Source organism: Harpia harpyja, chromosome 4 (assembly GCF_026419915.1).
Source record: "Harpia harpyja isolate bHarHar1 chromosome 4, bHarHar1 primary haplotype, whole genome shotgun sequence".
Lineage (NCBI taxonomy): Eukaryota > Metazoa > Chordata > Aves > Accipitriformes > Accipitridae > Harpia > Harpia harpyja.
This window is the reverse complement of record NC_068943.1, coordinates 60,049,625-60,067,172: the sequence shown is the minus strand read 5'-3', so window position 1 is coordinate 60,067,172 and position 17,548 is coordinate 60,049,625. Positions and strand designations below refer to the sequence as shown.

Here is a 17,548-nt window from a genome sequence, read left to right as displayed (position 1 = left end):
ATTGTTCTTACCAAACAGAACCCTTGCTGGGAGTCAAAGTGCTATAAATATTTAAAGAAATTAATTACTAAGTAAGCCAGACTAGTGCCTCAGTCTGTAAATATTAAATGGAACATACACAGTTGACAAAATGCAGGCAGAAACACTGAATGGGGCTGTTTCATTGCCTAAATGAAATTATTTGCAGTGCAAAGGCAACTGTAAAAGTCATTTTTGCTTAATGACAAGCAGCACTCAGAATATGAGGGCTTAAGTCAGCATTTTGCTTGCTGGAAGAAATTTCCATCCTGTTTACAGTCTACTGCAGAAGCCCCAAACTTCTTCACCAGTGAGGTTACCAGCTTGGTTAATTGCATACTTCAAAAAAATGTTGGGGGGGTTGGGCAGGGGTTGTTTTGTGGGGGTTTTTTTTGGAGGGGGGGTCAGGGGGAGCCTAGGTGTGTAGCTCCACTGTGCACAGGCTGGAGGGTGAGATGCCCCATAGCTCTCAGGCTGCTCTCTGGGCATCGGCTGCCTTGGAGCTCTGGTCCTGCAGCAATGCCAAGCATCCGAAAGCTGGGCCAGGGAGACATGCTGGCAGCTTTTGGGGGATGCTCATTGTCCAGGACTTGTCTCTGGAGAGGAGGGTTTTGGGGTGCTGTTACTGCCCCCCTTGCAGAGGAGGAGGCGTCTGGGACTGTGGAGGTTGCTCCTGTTGTCAGCAAGGCAATTTCATTACAGCTGAAGCTAGGGAAGAATTTAGTCATAGCCAAATTCATAAAGCCATGAGTAATCATGTAGGGGCTTTTTGAGCTCCCGTGGATCCAAAGCTGTGTTTTAGCTTGATGATTGGTTCATATGGAGTGGCAGGTTTTGACTGGGACTCCAGCACGTCATTTTCTGGCAGCAAAAGAGGAATTTATAGCAAGGTGAGAAGTGGCAGCACAGATAAAATGAAAAGACTTGTGACTAAAAATCCCAGAGGTGCAACAGTATTAGGCAAATTCTGACTTTCTCTTGTAGGAGGGCAGGAAACACACATGTTGTTTCACATCAATGTCATCTTTCGCATGGATGCCATACCAGTGTAATTGCAAGAGCTAAGTTGCATTTACTGCCTGGAGCGAGCAAGGTCAGCGAATTGCTGTCAGGGAACGACCTAGGAAGTGGCACTGGTTTTTAGTGGTAATCGTGCTGACAGTGCAATATGGAAAATCTGTCCTTTGTTCCATAGGCCCCAAAGTCTGCTTCTTATTTATGTATTTATTTTTGTGTTGCAGCATAATCTAGTTTTCTCCCATCTGAGCTGACAAACACCAAGAGAGGAATGACCAGGGAGGAGAGATGCGGGGGGGGGGTGAGTGGCATATATGAAGATGTTCATGTGGAAAACCTAGGATGTTGGGGAAATAGTTGTGTTTAGACTTGGTCTTCCCTTTCTCACTTACCTGTGTTTTGGGTTTTTTTTTTTGTTTGGGTTTTTTTTTTTTACTTTGGTGATACATTTACAGCTTCTGTAGCCCGTGAGTGTATCCAGAGGCCCTAAAGATTTGTATCAGCTGGCATAGTGCTTTTTTCCGGAAGACCATAGCAGAATCTGTGCATATATTTTTAATATCTCTTAACAATTATGGCATGTCTTATAGGTATATTTTAAACCTCTTTTCAGTTTTGCCGTATAACATTTGACCTTATTTCTGTGGCATAGATACATCACTGAAGAGCTGGAGCTAGAAGGATGCTGCATGGAAGAGAAGAGGGTTACAAGTGAGCAAAATCTTCTTTTTTTTAAAGATGACTAAGACAGACAATTCAAGAAGAGTAAACCAGAACTTTTAAGGCTCTCTTGGTTCTGAAGCAGAAATATCCTGTAGATTCTTTAGATTTTCTTTGAAGAAAGTCTTTGAGACTAAATATTAGCAGTCGGTTTCTAGCAATTGTTTCTGTACTGCCTAAGAGCATGTGTCATGAACGAAATCCACTGTGTGAGGTACTGTATAAATATAGAAGGGAAAAAAGATGGTTGCCCACACTACAGAAATTACACATCTATACCACACAGGGTCTCTTCACAGCTTCTCTGTCTCTCAACTGGAGCTTAGTTTGCTGGGCAGTTCATTGATACCATGTGCTAAGGCCATGGGCAGGGACAGGCGTGTTTAACTTTCAGGGGAAAAATGACTCAAAAATATTTCAGTGGATGCAAAAGATGTGCATTTTAGATTTAAATTGGAAGCTGGTTATTGTGTAAATACAGAATGACGTGGTTTTATATCTCGGTGCATTCAGGTGATTTACATTGCATGGACTCAGTTCTGCTATGAGGGTGCATTTTTTATCACTATTGGGTTTCGGTTGACAGGCTAAATCAAAATGTGCAGATGTGACTACCCATTACAAGTAACAAACTGTACCAGCCCAATCTGCCCAAGCACAGGCTGCTGCAAGGTGTGCTTAGAAGCATTTTGGCTTATCTAATAGCAGTATCATTTCATCTCCCATGGATTCAGCTGAAGCAGATGCTGTTCCTGATACCTCTGTCCCTGTCATTTGTCAGATCCTCCTGTAGCTTGACAAGCAAGCTCCATTCATCAGCATCACTGCAGGTGCCTGGTACAGGGTAAATAGTCTTTGCTCAATAAGAAGGAGGAGGTCTGAGTGGTTGTCCTGGTTTCAGCTGGGATAGAGTTAACTGTCTTCCTAGTAGCTGGTACAGTGCTATGTTTTGAGTTCAGTATGCGAAGAATGTTGATAACACTGATGTCTTCAGTTGTTGCTCAGTAGTGTTTAGACTAATGTCAAGGATTTTTCAGCTTCTCAAGCCCAGCCAGCGAGAAAGCTGGAGGGGCACAAGAAGTTGGCACAGGACACAGCCAGGGCACCTGACCCAAACTGGCCAACGGTGTATTCCATACCATGTGACGTCCCATCTAGTATAGGAACTGGGAAGTGGGGGCGGGGATTTGCCGCTCGGGGGACTGGCTGGGTGTTGGTCAGCGGGTGGTGAACAATTGCACTGCGCATCATTTGTACATTCCAATCCTTTCATTATTGCTGTTGTCATTTTATTAGTGTTATCATTATCATTATTAGTTTCTTCTTTTCTGTTCTATTAAACTGTTCTTATCTCAACCCACGGGTTTTGCTTCTTTTCCCGATTTTCTCCCCCATCCCACTGGGTGGGGGGGGAGTGAGTGAGCGGCTGCGTGGTGTTTAGTTGCTGGCTGGGGTTAAACCACGACAGTGGTCCTGGCTGCTGCCTCTCACAGAGGCTTTGGCTGGAGGCGTGCAAAGATTTTGGGGTGTATATGGGCATATGCACTCCTGAAGTGTTGTCCCTTCTACTTTGCCAGGCCCCTTGTCTGGACACAGTGCAGGTGAGATCCAGCTGAGTACCTGGCCTGTTCCCTCTCCAGTGGATGTGTCTGATGGATTTTGACTCCTCTTCAGAGCCGTCACCATACGAACAAAGAGATGAGCCAGGCACCTGATCCTGCCTCACTGTAGAGCTACTGAGATGATAATTGAATTCCTGGGGCATGGTTCAACTGCATGTTGCACCAGCTCTAAGCCACTGTAACAGTTGGTGTTAGTGAGCTATGGGTAAATATATATATATACGGTAATGTATAACGGCAGCAAAGCCTAAGTGTCTGTGCAACTCCATTGTCCGTTATGTTGCAACCAGCATTGCATATGCGTAAGACCTCTGAAAGGACTTTTGCTGCCATTAGTGAAGCTGGATAGATGGTGTCCCTTGAGGTGCTGGCTTTTCAGATTTGATTGGTGTTTTTCTCCAGATCCATCCCCTTAGCACCTTCTGAATGGAAGAGATGAGTTTGTTCATGAAATGGGCTGCAGGATTTTCATTCCATGAAAACTAATTGGCATCCAAGAATGAAGATAATCCCACTAGCACATCTAATTAGAGGAGAACAATCCTCATACTCCCCGAGCACTCTCCTCTCAATGTAGAAGGAGCTCAGCCACAGAAACTCGCTTGTCATCCTTTGAAGCTCTAGCTTCTAGCATGAGCCAAATGTGTATTTTTTTAAGCGTTTGTATTTGAGAGAATCCAGCAGGATAAATACTGTTTATTCATAGAGCGATAGATTGTCACAACATTATGAGGCATGTATGTCACTGCAATCGAAGTTCTGACACATCTGAGAAGGGAGGTTGGGGTGTGCCACTCACAACTGATTGAGTGAAATACGCTACTGCCTGCTGTAATGCTGACTTAATGCCGTCACATCTCTTTCCTAATCTGAGGGAAGCTCGTGCCAGCTGATGCCTGTCTGTAAAAGTCCATCTGAAGCAACATTGTTTTGAAAATACAGGCTGACTTAATTAACTGTGGGCAAGGTGCTTGGATTCTCCCTGGTTTTCCAGTGCTGGCAGAAAAGTCTGTGGGATCATGCTTTGAAATCCTACTCTTGGGTGTTGAAGATGGAATTAGATACACTCCATCCAATTCTGTCCCTGCTGCTGTCACGGACCTCTTGGGTGACCTCCTGCAAAAGTTGCAAATCTTTGTAACCTTGATTCTGATCAAATCTGAAAGCAATAACCTGTGCTCCCATGTAGACCCTGATGTAACTGATGGCAAAACATGCCCTGGCAGCGCTTTAACATCTTCTTTTATCAATGGCAAATACAGGATTTCTTGATTCTTCTGGATCAGCCCACGCAATGCTGAGGTGAGGGAGCGTTTCAGAGAGATCCTACAAGCCAAATATAAATAAGCCATGCAGCACAGCAAAAACAGCTGTGAAGTCCCAGTGACTGCTGCTGCGGTGCAAGGGATGGATTAGGAGCCCCGAGAGGCAGGGGTGTGTGACTGCTTAATCTCAGCTGTCTGTTCTGCAGCAAGAAGGCTTCTGTAGTGGTGGTTGTACCTACTATCAATAGGACTTGTGCGATACAGGTACTTAATACAAATACCTCGTAGATACTAAAATAGCTGGCTATTTTTATTCAGCATCTTTGTATCACTTGCCCCTTTTGACTGTCATATCCAAGGTAAGTATAGCCAGGCACATGCTGGAGTAGACCAGTTACACAAGGGTAACCAGAGAGTGCTATTTATATGCCTGGGGAAGCAGAGAACGCTTAAAAGGCAAATGTTTCACCTAAAATTCTTTCTCATGAGCAGCTGAGGAGGTTGAGGCCAGGCTGAATCCTCACACAGACAGGGGAGGACATGGTGGGGGTCTTGGAGCCAGTGAAATTCTTCATAGGCTTTTGAATCAGGCTCTTCCCACAGTCAAGGCTGGTGGTTTCCAAAGAGGCATCTGCCTGTGGAAATGGGCCTTTTATAGGCAGTACGGGAAAGGCATGGAGGAGCGGGAGGTTGAGGAAGCAGAGAAGATGTTGCAGTGTTGATTTGCATTTCATGGTGGACAGGTAACTGGGTTCTGTTATTTTGCAGAAACTGTAATCTGAATGGAAGGTGAACAAGGTATCTGGCTTTGCCTCCTGGAGTTAATAAAGGCTGTCTTCTGAAACAAGCTTCAAATGGAGCTGAAGCTCCTGGCCTCCTTTACATACAAATGAAGCTGCATGTGGGTTTTACTGGAGTGTTGTGTCCTTGTGTCTTGTTTTATATGTTTAAAGGCTATATGATTATAGCAGCCTGGCATTGTTAATACAGAATGATAATAGAGTTAACTACCATTTTGATGTATAGATCCATTGTCCTCCATGAACACTGGCAATTAGAGGGCCATCTGCTTAGCACTGAGAACAAAAAAGAACAACTGAAAAATACACAGAATTTGGAGAGGGCCCTCTAACAGTTAATGAAAGGAAAAGCAAAACAAGTCCTAGTCTTACAACGTCTTTGCCTGGCTCTGAAGGGAACTGGGGGGGAGGGTTCAGACTTGCTCTGTGGAGAGCTCATCATGGCTTGTCATTTGTGCTTTCCAGTCCATCAAAGACTAATTGGGACAGTGGGGTCTGTTTAAGAAAATTATGTAAAACTTGATCTTTGTAGGTTTGCTCTGGCTCCCCAGAGCATCATCACAGTAAATAAGAGGTTTGCCTGTGGAGATGGATGCTGAGAGCAGTGATTTCCCTGGTAAAACTCTTGAGGAACACCGCGTGTCATTCATTCACCAGATGACATAAGTATGGGGATGACTTTCTAGTCGTTCTCTGGTTCTGGGTTTGCTGTGTGCAGGGCGGGGGGGGGGCAATGATTTGAGTGGAAGGGACAGAAACCTTGCAGGAAAAAAAGGCTGCCGTAACACCTGAAGAGGCTTTGATTGGAAATGGGTGTGGAAACGCAGTGGTGATTTCTTGTGGAAGCTGTTCCAGAGGGATGGATTACCGCACCTCCGCCCTGTAGGTAGAGGTTCAGCATCCTCTGACGGTGGGAAAGACCTCGGGATGATACCGCATCCTCTGAGCTGGAGAAAGGGGCAGGGAAACCCAGCTTTTCTCCTTTCTGAGGGGTTGGCGGGGCGGGGGGATGTAAGGGGGTGTTGGGAATATCGGGCGGAGGGCAGGAGGGGGAGATGTGGTAGTTGCAAAGGAGGGGGAAAACGAGCTCGGCTTTCCCAGCCGGGGAGGAACTTCCCCCGTGCTGGCGAGCCGCGGGGGCCGGGCGGGAGGGGGCGTCCTGCGGGGGCGAGGGGTTCCCGCGGCTGGGGGCGGCGCCGCTGTGGGGGAGAGGAGAGGACGGGACGGGGCGGCGGGTGGCGCCGCCCCCGGGGGCTCGCAGTGACGCAGGCTCCCGGCGGCGTCCCCCGCCCGTCTCCTCCGCCCCCGCTCCCCCCTTTAAATAGCGGCGAGCCGCCGAGCAGAGCGGAGCTGAGTCGAGCCGAGCATGGGGCTGCTAGCGCTGCTCGGCCTCCTGGGGGCCGCCGCCCTGGCAGGTGAGCGGGGGCGCGGTTGCCCCCCCCCCCCAGGGGAGGGCGGCCGTTGAGCTCCCTCCGCGGCGGGTCCGGCGAAGCCCGCCTTCGCCGTGAGGGAGAGGCGAGTGAAAAGCCGCGCGGGGCGCGGGGTGGTTTGGGGGGGGCGGGGGTGGAGGGGTTTGCCTCTGAAGAGCGCTGCCGGAGGGGTGACGCCATCGGTGGGTGTGTGACGTCATGCCCGGCCCGGCCGCGTCACCCCGGGGTCGCCCCTCCGGCCGGCCCGGCGCGAGGGAGGGCGAGGCAGGGCCGGGGCTTGAGGAGGACGCCAGCGCCACAGCGGGACTCCCGCCGGGCTGCCCGGAGCGGTGCCCCGGCTGGCGGCAGCCCTCTGCTCGCCGCTGCCGGGCGGACGGTAGCCAGCCTGTGCCCTCACGCTGTGCGAGGGCCAGTCGGCTGCTTTCGATTTATTTTTCTCCCCCCGTAGAGTTTCCTTCCACGAAGCCTTCTCGGTGTAATTTTATGTGAGCCGTGCTGCTAGATTTTTGCCAGCTAGTTCTTGATAGTGGGAGGTGATTGTGAAGTAGCAGGTCTGCAGCTTTAACTAACAGAAAATTTTCTGGCATGCGGCATTAAATATTAAAACCACACTGTGAAATGAAGATTAAACACAAGAGGATGAGGTGATTGCTTGGCTTTATATCTCTTTGTGCATACTACACCATTTCTTGAAAGAATCGGTGTCACTCTGAGTTGAGTAATTGGGCTTTAGTTCTGTTAGAGGTCTCCACGTGGAAGCGCTTCTGGGACTTGTACAGAAACTCTGTAATGAACTTGGCTACCTTCAAATGCCTTTATTGTAATCAAAGGGGAGGGTGGAAGATGGCGGGAGAGACCCCAACCCAGAGAAGCTCACTGGACTTATTCCACAGACCTCATGGGGATTTCCTACCAAATACTTTTTCCTGTTTATGCCCTCAAACAGGTCAGGTACCTCTTAACGCCCTTTTTGGCTCTCTTGCTTTCAAATGTCAGGCAGAATCAATGAACTAAGAAGTTTGTTTGGGGCTGGGTATGAGTGAAACATTAACTTCAAGAACCTTCTAGTGCTCCTTCTGCAAATCAATATACCAAAGTTTCCATGATCTTTCCTAGGAAGGGTTTTTGCTGTCATTTTGATGAGCAATGGCACTGCACTGAGACATTGGCATTAATGAAACAAAGCCATGTGAGGATTTCATCAGGGACTCTCCAAAATTTCTGTCCCAATCATGGAGATGCAAGCAAACGCCATGTGAATTTGTCCTGCATTTCTCATCCTTTTTCATGACCTTCATCAGCTTTCAGCACTTCTGCAAAATCAAATAATCTGATTGTAACTACCTGGGTAGATTTGGTTCAGGAGGGGAAAGCAGACCCAGGGCTTTGTTTTCCTTTGTGGGTCTGTGGTCTGGTTTTTCTGCATGGGCAGGGGAAGGGTTTCCATCTCGGTGTGTGCTCTGACTTTGTTTCTGCAGCAAAACCCTGCAGTTTTACCGTCTGCTGTGTCCCCACAAGCCCAGTGGGTGGGTGCCCTGCTGCCTGTGTTGGTGGTGCTGGGGTGATGGCCTGACCCCTCCTGAGCACATGTGGAGAGGAAGGCAGAGGTGTTGGCCAGCCATCTCCAGCTGGCAGGTGGCCCCAAGGGAGCTCTTGCCAGCTGGCACGGGCTAGTGCTGCCGGCACTGGTGTAAAGTGGGGCATGCTGGATCCCCACGAGCTTCCTATCTCAGCTCTGACAGAGCAGCTGCCTCAATAGATTATTTCAGACTCTGGAATGGATTGGATACTCATTTTGTTCCTCCAGGCAGGTTAATATGACATATGTCCGATACCATTTGCTTCTTCTGACGTTGTTATGATAGCCTAATGCTTCTTCTTTGTCTGTGTGTGTCAGCTTTCATCACTAACTGAGCGCTTGCTTAATGGTCATTAATCTGTTTGTAAATCTCCTTGGAGAGATGGGAGCTTGGGAATGACAAGGCAAAGGCAGTGAGTACAACCTGACTTTATATTCCTGCACCACTGACATAGCGCTCGAGAGGCAGCCCAAAGTTGGCATCTCTAATAGCAAAAGACATTCCAAAGTTTGTTCTGTGCTTTATCACATCAACTGGGTGTAACTCCCAGGAGATGTGCTGTGGCAGCATCACTAAAAGGACAAAATCAGACTTTTGCCCTTGTGTGTGTCGTGATTTCTCATGGGCTGGAGGACCAGAGGAGCCTCGTCAAGAAGAGGCAGTGAAGCGGGTCGTCCCCTCTGCTTACATGTAAGTAGTGACTGGGAACAGCTTGTGCCATAAGAGCAGCATCTCCAACCCCTGTGGGACGGGGAGAATGTCCTTTTAGTGGATAACACTTTTTTTTTTTTTTTTTTTAGTAGAAGGGACTTTGCTGCCAGTCTCCTGCCCCCATGTGTATGCACATCCTTATCTTCTATGCTCAGATGGAGGATGCAGGCAGGTTAGGCTGCACCGGCATCAGCATTGTGCAGTGTGGTAGTTATTCACGTACTAGGTTAGTAAATAAAGTAACCTAAAGCCTGGCTCAGTCAGCACTGAATGCAAAAGATGGGGGAGAGGGTTGGCTCTGTAAAGCACCATCTCCCACACACACCACCTGGCATTCTGGGGAAATGATGGAGTAGGGATGTAGTGCTATTTTAGGGGAATCCCTTCTGTGCTGTCCTCGTGTGGGTTCTCTTCTCTGATTGCAGTTGTATGCGCAGAGAAGAGACGGGGGCTGGAGAAGCACATTCCTACATAGGTGTTTGGGGGAGCAAAAATAGAGGACAGTAGAAATATCGAGAGTTATTATTGTATTGTGTTCAGTTATTACCCACAGAGTCAGTGCTCAAGAGGATGTCTGCTTACTCTGCAGGCACAGAGAAGAAAAGTTTTTCAGCTTTCAATAGTACAAGGCTACATGCTCCTGTCTGCTCTGCAGGAAACTTCCTTTGGGCAGTGTTAGTTTTTCTTACGCTGTAAGGTAAACTGACCCCCTTTGTCTCCATAATCTGCTTTGTGTTCATCTGTTACAGAAGATCTCTCACTGTCCCAACCAAGCAGTATTGCAGGGAGGGTGATAGATGTATTTAAGACTATCCTGACTTGTGTAAGAACTTCAGAACTGTACCCCAAGCTGTACATTTGTGTACTGTGATTATATATGATGCAGTAAGTCTGTGAAGCCAGGATACAATAAACCTTGCTTCTACGTACTCGTGTGTGGCTGGCAGACTTGCTTAACTTCACTTCTGCAAATCTCAAGGTGGATGAGAATCGACATGGTTTGTTAATAATGCACAGCAGCCAAGCTCGTTAACCAGCTGGAGACATATGGCGACATATGGCAGCAGTGATGGCCAAATAAAGCAGCATGGAGGTTTCATTTGCAACTGCTTCTTTCCAAAAGCAAATACCTTGGACCAGGTATAGTAGAACTGGTGCAAGGAGGTGTTAATTACCCCACATGTCCTCAGGACAGAGAGAGAGAGAGAGAGAGAGAGAGAGAGACGGGTTGTGCCGCTTCCTTCCAGAGTAGTGTTTTCCACTGGGATTTTATTTTTTTTTGCTTATTTCTTGGGGTGATAACGGACCACTTGGTGAATTGAAATTTTCCTGTCCCTTCTGGCTCTGTCCTTCCCTCAAGGAGCTGCCTTCTATCCAAGCGAGACAGGATTTCTCCGGTAGGATTGGGACAGTAGTTGCTTTAAAGCCTTGAAGAATGGTCTCCTATTGGGGAGGTGGTGGTGTGGCAGCCGGAGACCCTTGCAGAAGCCAAAAGGTTCTTGGGGTGCAAACAGGCTTTGCTTGTTTCCTATTTTTTTTTACCACCAAACGGGTACAACTACATGAAGATCTGACTTGCAGTAAAGCTCCGGTCTTGGAATTTAAGCATTGCTTTCTATTTTTTGGTGTATATTCTTTTTGTGCTAGAAATGTCAACCTGCCTCTTCTCTCATACTAGGCCGCAACTTTACAGTGCTTTTCCATCCTGAATAAAAAAAAGCTGTAATGCAAAATGTGTCTGTTTTACTGACCTGCCAACCCAAAACTCAAGCTATCTCATCAGACCAATTTGAGTGAAGACTCCTGTCAGTGATGCTTGTTGCTAGGATTAATGAGTCTGTTTTTCTTCTAGATGTCAGTGCAGTTCCAGTGGAAAAAGACCATATTGAAGAAATGGTGAGTAGCTGTATGTCAAAGCAGATTTCAGAAAATATCATCTCTCCATGTTTTGTCTTTAAACTCTCAGGGTAATGTTTTTTTTTCCTAAGGGTAAACTCTTAAGAGATCATGGGTCATGTGGAACTGAGAGTCCTTTAGCTGCCAGAAGATACCTGCATGCACTTCAGTGCATTTGATGAAAATGGAAGCTGGCTTACTGTGTCAGTGTGGTACTTCTGAAACTCTACGTTGTACAGCTGCCCAAAAAATTATCTGAAATATTACTTGATAGTACACATTATTGGACTGTAAAAAGTGAGATGGCAACTTTGAAGAAAGATGAAATACCTACAGTTACCAACTATGTAACAGACTTTCTAATGCAGTCCTCCCATCTCCTGCTTTGGAAAGAGATTCTTAACCTGTTTGATTAAATGAATGCCATTAGCTGCTTTCAGTACCTGTAACCTGACATCAGACCCTCTCCAGTGGTTGATAGTGTGATCATTTAGATTAGTAAACACCTGGTAATAACTAAAAACAGTTAAAAGACAAATGGCTACATAAATGTTTTATTGTCTCCTCCCATCCAGCCGCCCAAATTGTGAGCCTGAGACTCTCGTACCCCTGACGATCTGAGCACTCACCTCACAACCAACAACTTCAACACTTGAAAATCATTTTGCATGAATTTGTACAGAAGAGCTACTTTGGTAGTGCTTAGGATTAGAGGAGGTTGTGTGACTTTCCTAAATGATTAAATTTTCTCTGCTTCCAGAAGACTATCCAGTTGAATGTTAAGCACTAAAAGAGGCAGGGCTTACAGCACACACACATGAAAAACTGTGGAGTGTGTTATTTACAGAGGATATAAAGGTGGTTTTGGTTTATTGTCAATCCAAGCAATACTTCTGGTAACACCTTTGCAGCATCCTCATTTGGACAGATCCTATAGGATGATCCTCATCTTTTGAATGTGTGTTGTGTTGGTTATTTTTTTTGTAAGGTGCTGTTACCACACATTGTTTGACTCTCTTTTGTACTGAATAGGGTATTTTAATATTTAAAAATGTACAAAAGGAGCCTGTTCCCTATTGAAACAAAAGGGGAGATAAAAAGAGCTAATGACTATCCTCTTAATGGTATGGGAGTGAGGAGCAAAGCACTTGTTGCCCAAATGCACAGGAAGTTGTGGTAGAGCTGGGGATTACTCAAAACTCATAAATATTAGCCTGAATTCTCATCCTAAACTAGCTTTCCTCACTAACTGGGTCAGAAGTAGGATTTCCATTTTTGCCATGAGAATTTTTTCTCCTATTTTGTTTCTTCCAGGTAACACGGTGCATAGTGGAAGTTCTGTCCAATGCTCTGTCTAAGCCAAATGCACCACCAATTAATCCTGAATGCAAAGAAATCCTGAAGAAGAGTAAGTACAACATTATCTGTACTATTCACTACTGTGAAAGGAATTTGGTAGATGGATTCTCTCTTGTGTTGGAGCTGGTGAACTGTTACTTCAGCCCGTGTGAAACTGGTGCCTCCAAATTTCATTGTCAGATTCTGATTTCCTTCTGTTTAGTCTGACTTGCTCAAAGAGCAAACAGCCTGACCTGGTAATTGTCAGGGATTCTTGGCTAACATGTGTGGCTCTCTACTTAAGCCACCTGGAGAGTCTGAGAGGACTAGAGAAGCTCTTTAGGTAGCCTGAGAGGTCAACAGATGTGACTGTGTTTGGACCACATGTTGAATGCATCCCAGAGCATAAGAACTGTCCTCAAATAACTGCCACTTAAATCAACGAGGTTCCTGCACCTGGTGGCAACTGAATCCATGCCCAGCTCAGGAGAGGGGAGTCTTTTGCTAAGCCCAGAAAGGATTAAGTTTGTGGTACTGATTCCAGAGGTCTGGTGACGTGTGCTGAAAGCTCCATGTGGGAGCGGTCATTTCAGATGAGCTCATTCCTACAGCATGGTGCTTAGCTGCCTCGATGTCGAGGTGTAAGGCTGTTCGCATGTTCAGTTACTGTCTGTAAGTGAAGTGTCGTTAAGTTTGACGCTGTGCCAAACTGCAGAACACACATCTTTCTTTTCTGCCCAGTTAAATTTATTTGATTACAGAAGAATAAAAAGGCTCTTGAACTTACCTGCCAGCAGGAAGCAATAATGAAACCCATCTGTCTCCTGCTTGTTTATAGAGGGAATAATGCATGGCCCTAATACAGTGATCAGAAAAGGGTGGATTTGGGCCTTTGGGAATACATATATTTGTATCTAACTTGGCCCCAAATTTCTAGGAGATGCTGAATGCCATCAGGCTTTGTTTATGACGTTGTTAATTTCAGAAAAAAACTGTATATTTGCCATGTTTTGGAAAATGAAAAGACACTTACCGGAAAGAGGGTAAGGACCATATTTTTGAAAGATCGCCTCCAAGAATATTGGATAATGAGAAGCTTTTCAGAAATAATGAGCTATTTTTAAATCTGTGCAGCTATTGTCTGAAAACTTTTAGTTTGTGATCTATTTCTGATGTTACTCAGACACAAGTGGAAATATACTGTTACCATTGTGGTCAGAGTCAGACTTTCATTTAGCATTTAGCATTTTGGAAATAGTGGAAGGAGCATGATTTGATTAAACATAACTATTGCAAAGTAACAGATTTCCTTTTTTTTCAGACAACTTAGAACTTTTAAAATTTGCTAAAAGCCCTAGATATTTTGGAGTAGCTTGAAATAGATGGTTGTCTTTTTTGTGAATAAGTGTATGTGATGGATAAGGTCTGAAATTCAAAGAACTGAACACAAATCCAGATCCCATTGATTTTTAATGGGAATGAGAGTTAATTTAATTCAAAACTAAAAATGTGATAACAAACTAAGAAAAAAGCCAAAGAGGAAAAATTATTCTGGAAATTTCAGTGGAACTTTTAAAATGCCTAATTAAATGAAAATTAGTTAATGCTTTTCCAGGCAAACATACAAAATATTAGAAAATTACTAATTTTAAAAGCAGAATTAAAAAATTAATTCTGTCCAAACCTTCTTGCTACTTTGGGAAGCCAGTTATCTATTTAAACTGAAATAATGCTTCAGTGGAGAGTTGGATTACTTCATTATGCTGCTTTTGTTATTGTAGGTGATAGAAATGACAGAGAGAGAAGCGAAAACAAACAACTTGAAGTGAGGCATTTGAAAGACCTAGCAGAGATTGAAAAACATCATACTGGGAGTGTGGAGAAAGAACAAAGTCAGGCAGAAGAGGAATCTAAAAAGTACATGAAAGGAAGTGATGAGGAGAAGCTTGGTCACAAGGAAGGTAAAAGCAAGGAAGAGGAGGATGGACTCCACACACCAATTCGAGAAGAGAGACTTCATACAGAAGAAAAGAAACACTATCAGGAAAGTGGAAGAGAGGAGGAGAAGAGCTACCACAGTGAAGAAGAAAGCAAAGAGAGCAAGCGTCATGACGAAGAGGTAGAGCATGCTGTTCTCAACAAGAAGTCCCGCTCTGGAGGCACAAGCACAGAGGAGTTCCCTGATGGGAATGATCAGCGCCCCATGGGCCACTGGCACTCGGAGGAGGGAATGCAGAGCCCAAAAAGAATCCATGAAGGTGAAGAGGGAGAGGCAGAGGAAGAAAGAAGTGACAAATACCACCATGAGTCTAAGGAACGTGATTTCTCCCATCAGCAAGAGCATGAAGAATTGGATGAGAGTGAAGAAACAGAGGAGGAAAAGCAACCCTACAAACCCAGACGTTATCATGGGAAGCATAGAACGGGTGACTTCTCTGAAAAGAAGAGGGGCCGTGGTGGTGAGAAGGAGGAACTAGCTGAGGAGTCAAACACAGAGGAGGCCTATCTCTGGGACAAGAGGAACCACCATCAGAAACATCATGAAGAGTCTGAGCAGCAGCGTGAGGAGAAGAGTGGTTATAGTGGGAGGCATGGGTCTGAAGAGGTGGAGGAGAAGAGGCATGCAGGCCAGGAAAGTGAGTACAGAGAAAGGTGGCAGCAAAGTGAAGAGAGCAGTGAAGAAGAAAACAAGAGGCATCGCCACAGTGAAGAAAGTAACGAGAAATGGCACGAGGAGAGGAGACACCGTGATGGATCACATGAGGTAAGGAGGCAGCATTCTGAGGGAAGGATGTATCTTGGAGATGAAAGTGAGGAAGAGCTGGATAGGTATCTCAGTGGTGGCAGCAAGGAGGAGCAGCATCATGCTGGAGGGAGATACCGCTTGTGGGACAATGAAGATGAAGGGTCGCAGAAAGCGTACGCTCAAGAGCGCAAAGGGCAGGCCAGAAGACACTACAGCACTGAGGACAGTGTAGAGCAACAGCGCTACCCTGGCAGCAGTGAGGAGGAGGAGGAAGTAGAAAAGAAGCATCACAGCAGTAATCAGATGGATAACGAAGAGGAGAATATGGAGGAGGGAAGATACGCAGAGAGGGAAGAGTACACAAGCCATCTCCCTGCAGAGAATGAGAAGAGGACCGTGGTATCCTACAGCCCTTTCTACCCACTGCTGTGGTGGAAAAGCCGGCACTTTCAGAAAAGGGGCAGCACAGGAGAGCAGCTTCTGGAGGGCAAAGAGGAAAGCAGGCCCACTCTGAATGAGAAGAGTCTTTTCCCTGAATATAATGACTATGACTGGTGGGAGAAAAAGCAAATCCTAAGTGCTCTGAACTATGGACGCATTGACAAGAGGAGTCTTGGCAAAATGAACAGATACGATATGAAAAGGCAATATAACAAGATGGATCAACTTGCACAACTTCTGAATTACAGGAAGAAATCAGCTGAATTCCCAGAATTGTACAATTCTGGAGAAGACATGAAAAAACGTCACGTAATCGGGAATGACAGAAGAAGTCTGAGCCAGAGGCCTCTGACAGAAGAGGAGGTATGTGTACAGGTGTTTCTCTGAAAAGCTAGGGGAAGCTGACTTTACATGTGCATTTCTAAATCCATTCCCAAGGCAGCTGGTAAACTGTGCATGGAAAAACACAAACAAGATTAAGTCACGTCGAGAGCCAGATCTTCAGTGATTTAAAAATCTGCTTTCTTTGAATGAATTCGGTGGAACTAACCCAGGGCACAGTTTGTAAAGACAATGTGCATCATCATTAGCTTCTGTCTGCTGCAGGACAGGAAGAGAAAGGAGATTTTCTTCCTCTTTGGGCCCTACCTCTCCCTCTAGGGTCTTACATACTAATATAACAAAGATGCCTGTTGCAGCAGGAGCAGAGAGGTAATTGGAAGCACCACTTGGTCTGTCAGGTTGTTTAAAAGGTACAGCTGAAAAGTAAGTTGAACAGAGTGAAATTCAGCTGTCCGTTGGCTTCCTGGCTGTGATGCAGAGTGGAACCTGGCTTGCACTTGTAAGCCCGATTTGTGCATGTAGTTCCCATGTATGTGAATCCTTTTCTTGTTGGACTTCCTGTTCTGCATCGGTGTCCAGGAGAAATGAGTCTACACCCATCAGCTAGATGCTCCTCATGTATGTCACGGTATATCTATGGCACAAAGCTGGGCTGGGAGCAGTGGAGGTTTAATACTAATTTATATAGAGGTTAAACTGTGTTAGCAAGTCATCATAATAGACAAGAATTAGCTGCATAATTTCTTTTTTTTTCCCCTAGCATCTGGTACTGTGGAGGTGTTCCTCTTGTTGCACCCTGTGCTTGCTGTGTCCTAAGCCCGAACCACTGTGATCATAAGGTTATGGCCTCCTAAGGGACCTTCACTTGGGCAGAAGTGACTGCATGCTGCAGGGGGCAGCAGCTGTGAGATAGCAGGAGGTCACTACTAGATAATGGAGCTTTAAAGCTAGAAAGATCAAGCTGTAATTAGGGTGAGCTCTCAGAATGAGTATTTTGATACTTTCCCCAGCCCTAATTCGGTTAAAAGCAGGAAAGTGCACAAATCTCTGGTGTGTTGCGCTGCTAACACCCCTTACCCCATCAATCTGCCCAGGGGCCAGTAAGTAGCAGGAGATGTCTGCCTCAGAAATGGTCTTTGTCTCTCATTTTCATGGAACACAACATTTGCCAACGTTATTTGATGTGTAAAATGCTCTATGTTTTCACAGGAAAAAGAACTGGAAAACCTGGCCACTATGGATTTGGAGCTGCAGAAAATAGCTGAGAAGTTTAATGACAACAGGAGAGGCTGAAGATTATCTGCTTTGGTATTTTAAAGCTAGGTGTAGCTGTACTCAAAATACCTGTATTTTGTGGTAAATTCACTGCCACTGGATTGTTGTTTGCCCTAAAACCAGGAAATACTATTTACTGTCCACTATAGTGTAGTGATTTATACAGCTGAAAATGTCTTTAATTTGCTATTATGCTATTGAGATCTGAATAGTATGAATTTTAGTATTATAACCTTTCATGCAAGGCAGGTATTTTTAATATGCTTGTGAAAATAATTGTGTTAGTGCTCTTCAGAAATATATTTGTCTGAGTTTGAAATAATAAAAAACATTGATCTTGGGCCAAA

The 17,548-nt window shown here is 45.4% G+C and overlaps 1 protein-coding gene across 5 annotated transcripts in view; it reads left to right on the top strand.

The window, feature by feature from the left end:
• The window catches only part of CHGB (chromogranin B), a 20,805-nt gene extending 3,257 nt beyond the window's left edge, over positions 1 to 17,548 (top strand). The window contains exons 2-7 of one of the 5 annotated variants that reach the window (XM_052784261.1): positions 1,688 to 1,746; positions 5,411 to 5,543; positions 11,016 to 11,059; positions 12,374 to 12,467; positions 14,179 to 15,947; positions 17,136 to 17,548. In XM_052784261.1, coding sequence (XP_052640221.1) covers positions 11,057 to 11,059; positions 12,374 to 12,467; positions 14,179 to 15,947; positions 17,136 to 17,219 — 1,950 coding nt within the window. In that variant the 5' untranslated portion in view covers positions 1,688 to 1,746; positions 5,411 to 5,543; positions 11,016 to 11,056 and the 3' untranslated portion in view covers positions 17,220 to 17,548. Of the gene's footprint in view, positions 1 to 1,687; positions 1,747 to 4,414; positions 4,907 to 5,330; positions 5,544 to 6,734; positions 6,858 to 10,024; positions 10,049 to 11,015; positions 11,060 to 12,373; positions 12,468 to 14,178; positions 15,948 to 17,135 lie in introns of those variants that run through there. The other 4 variants (XM_052784260.1, XM_052784259.1, XM_052784258.1 and 1 more) reach the window with 4 other exon arrangements.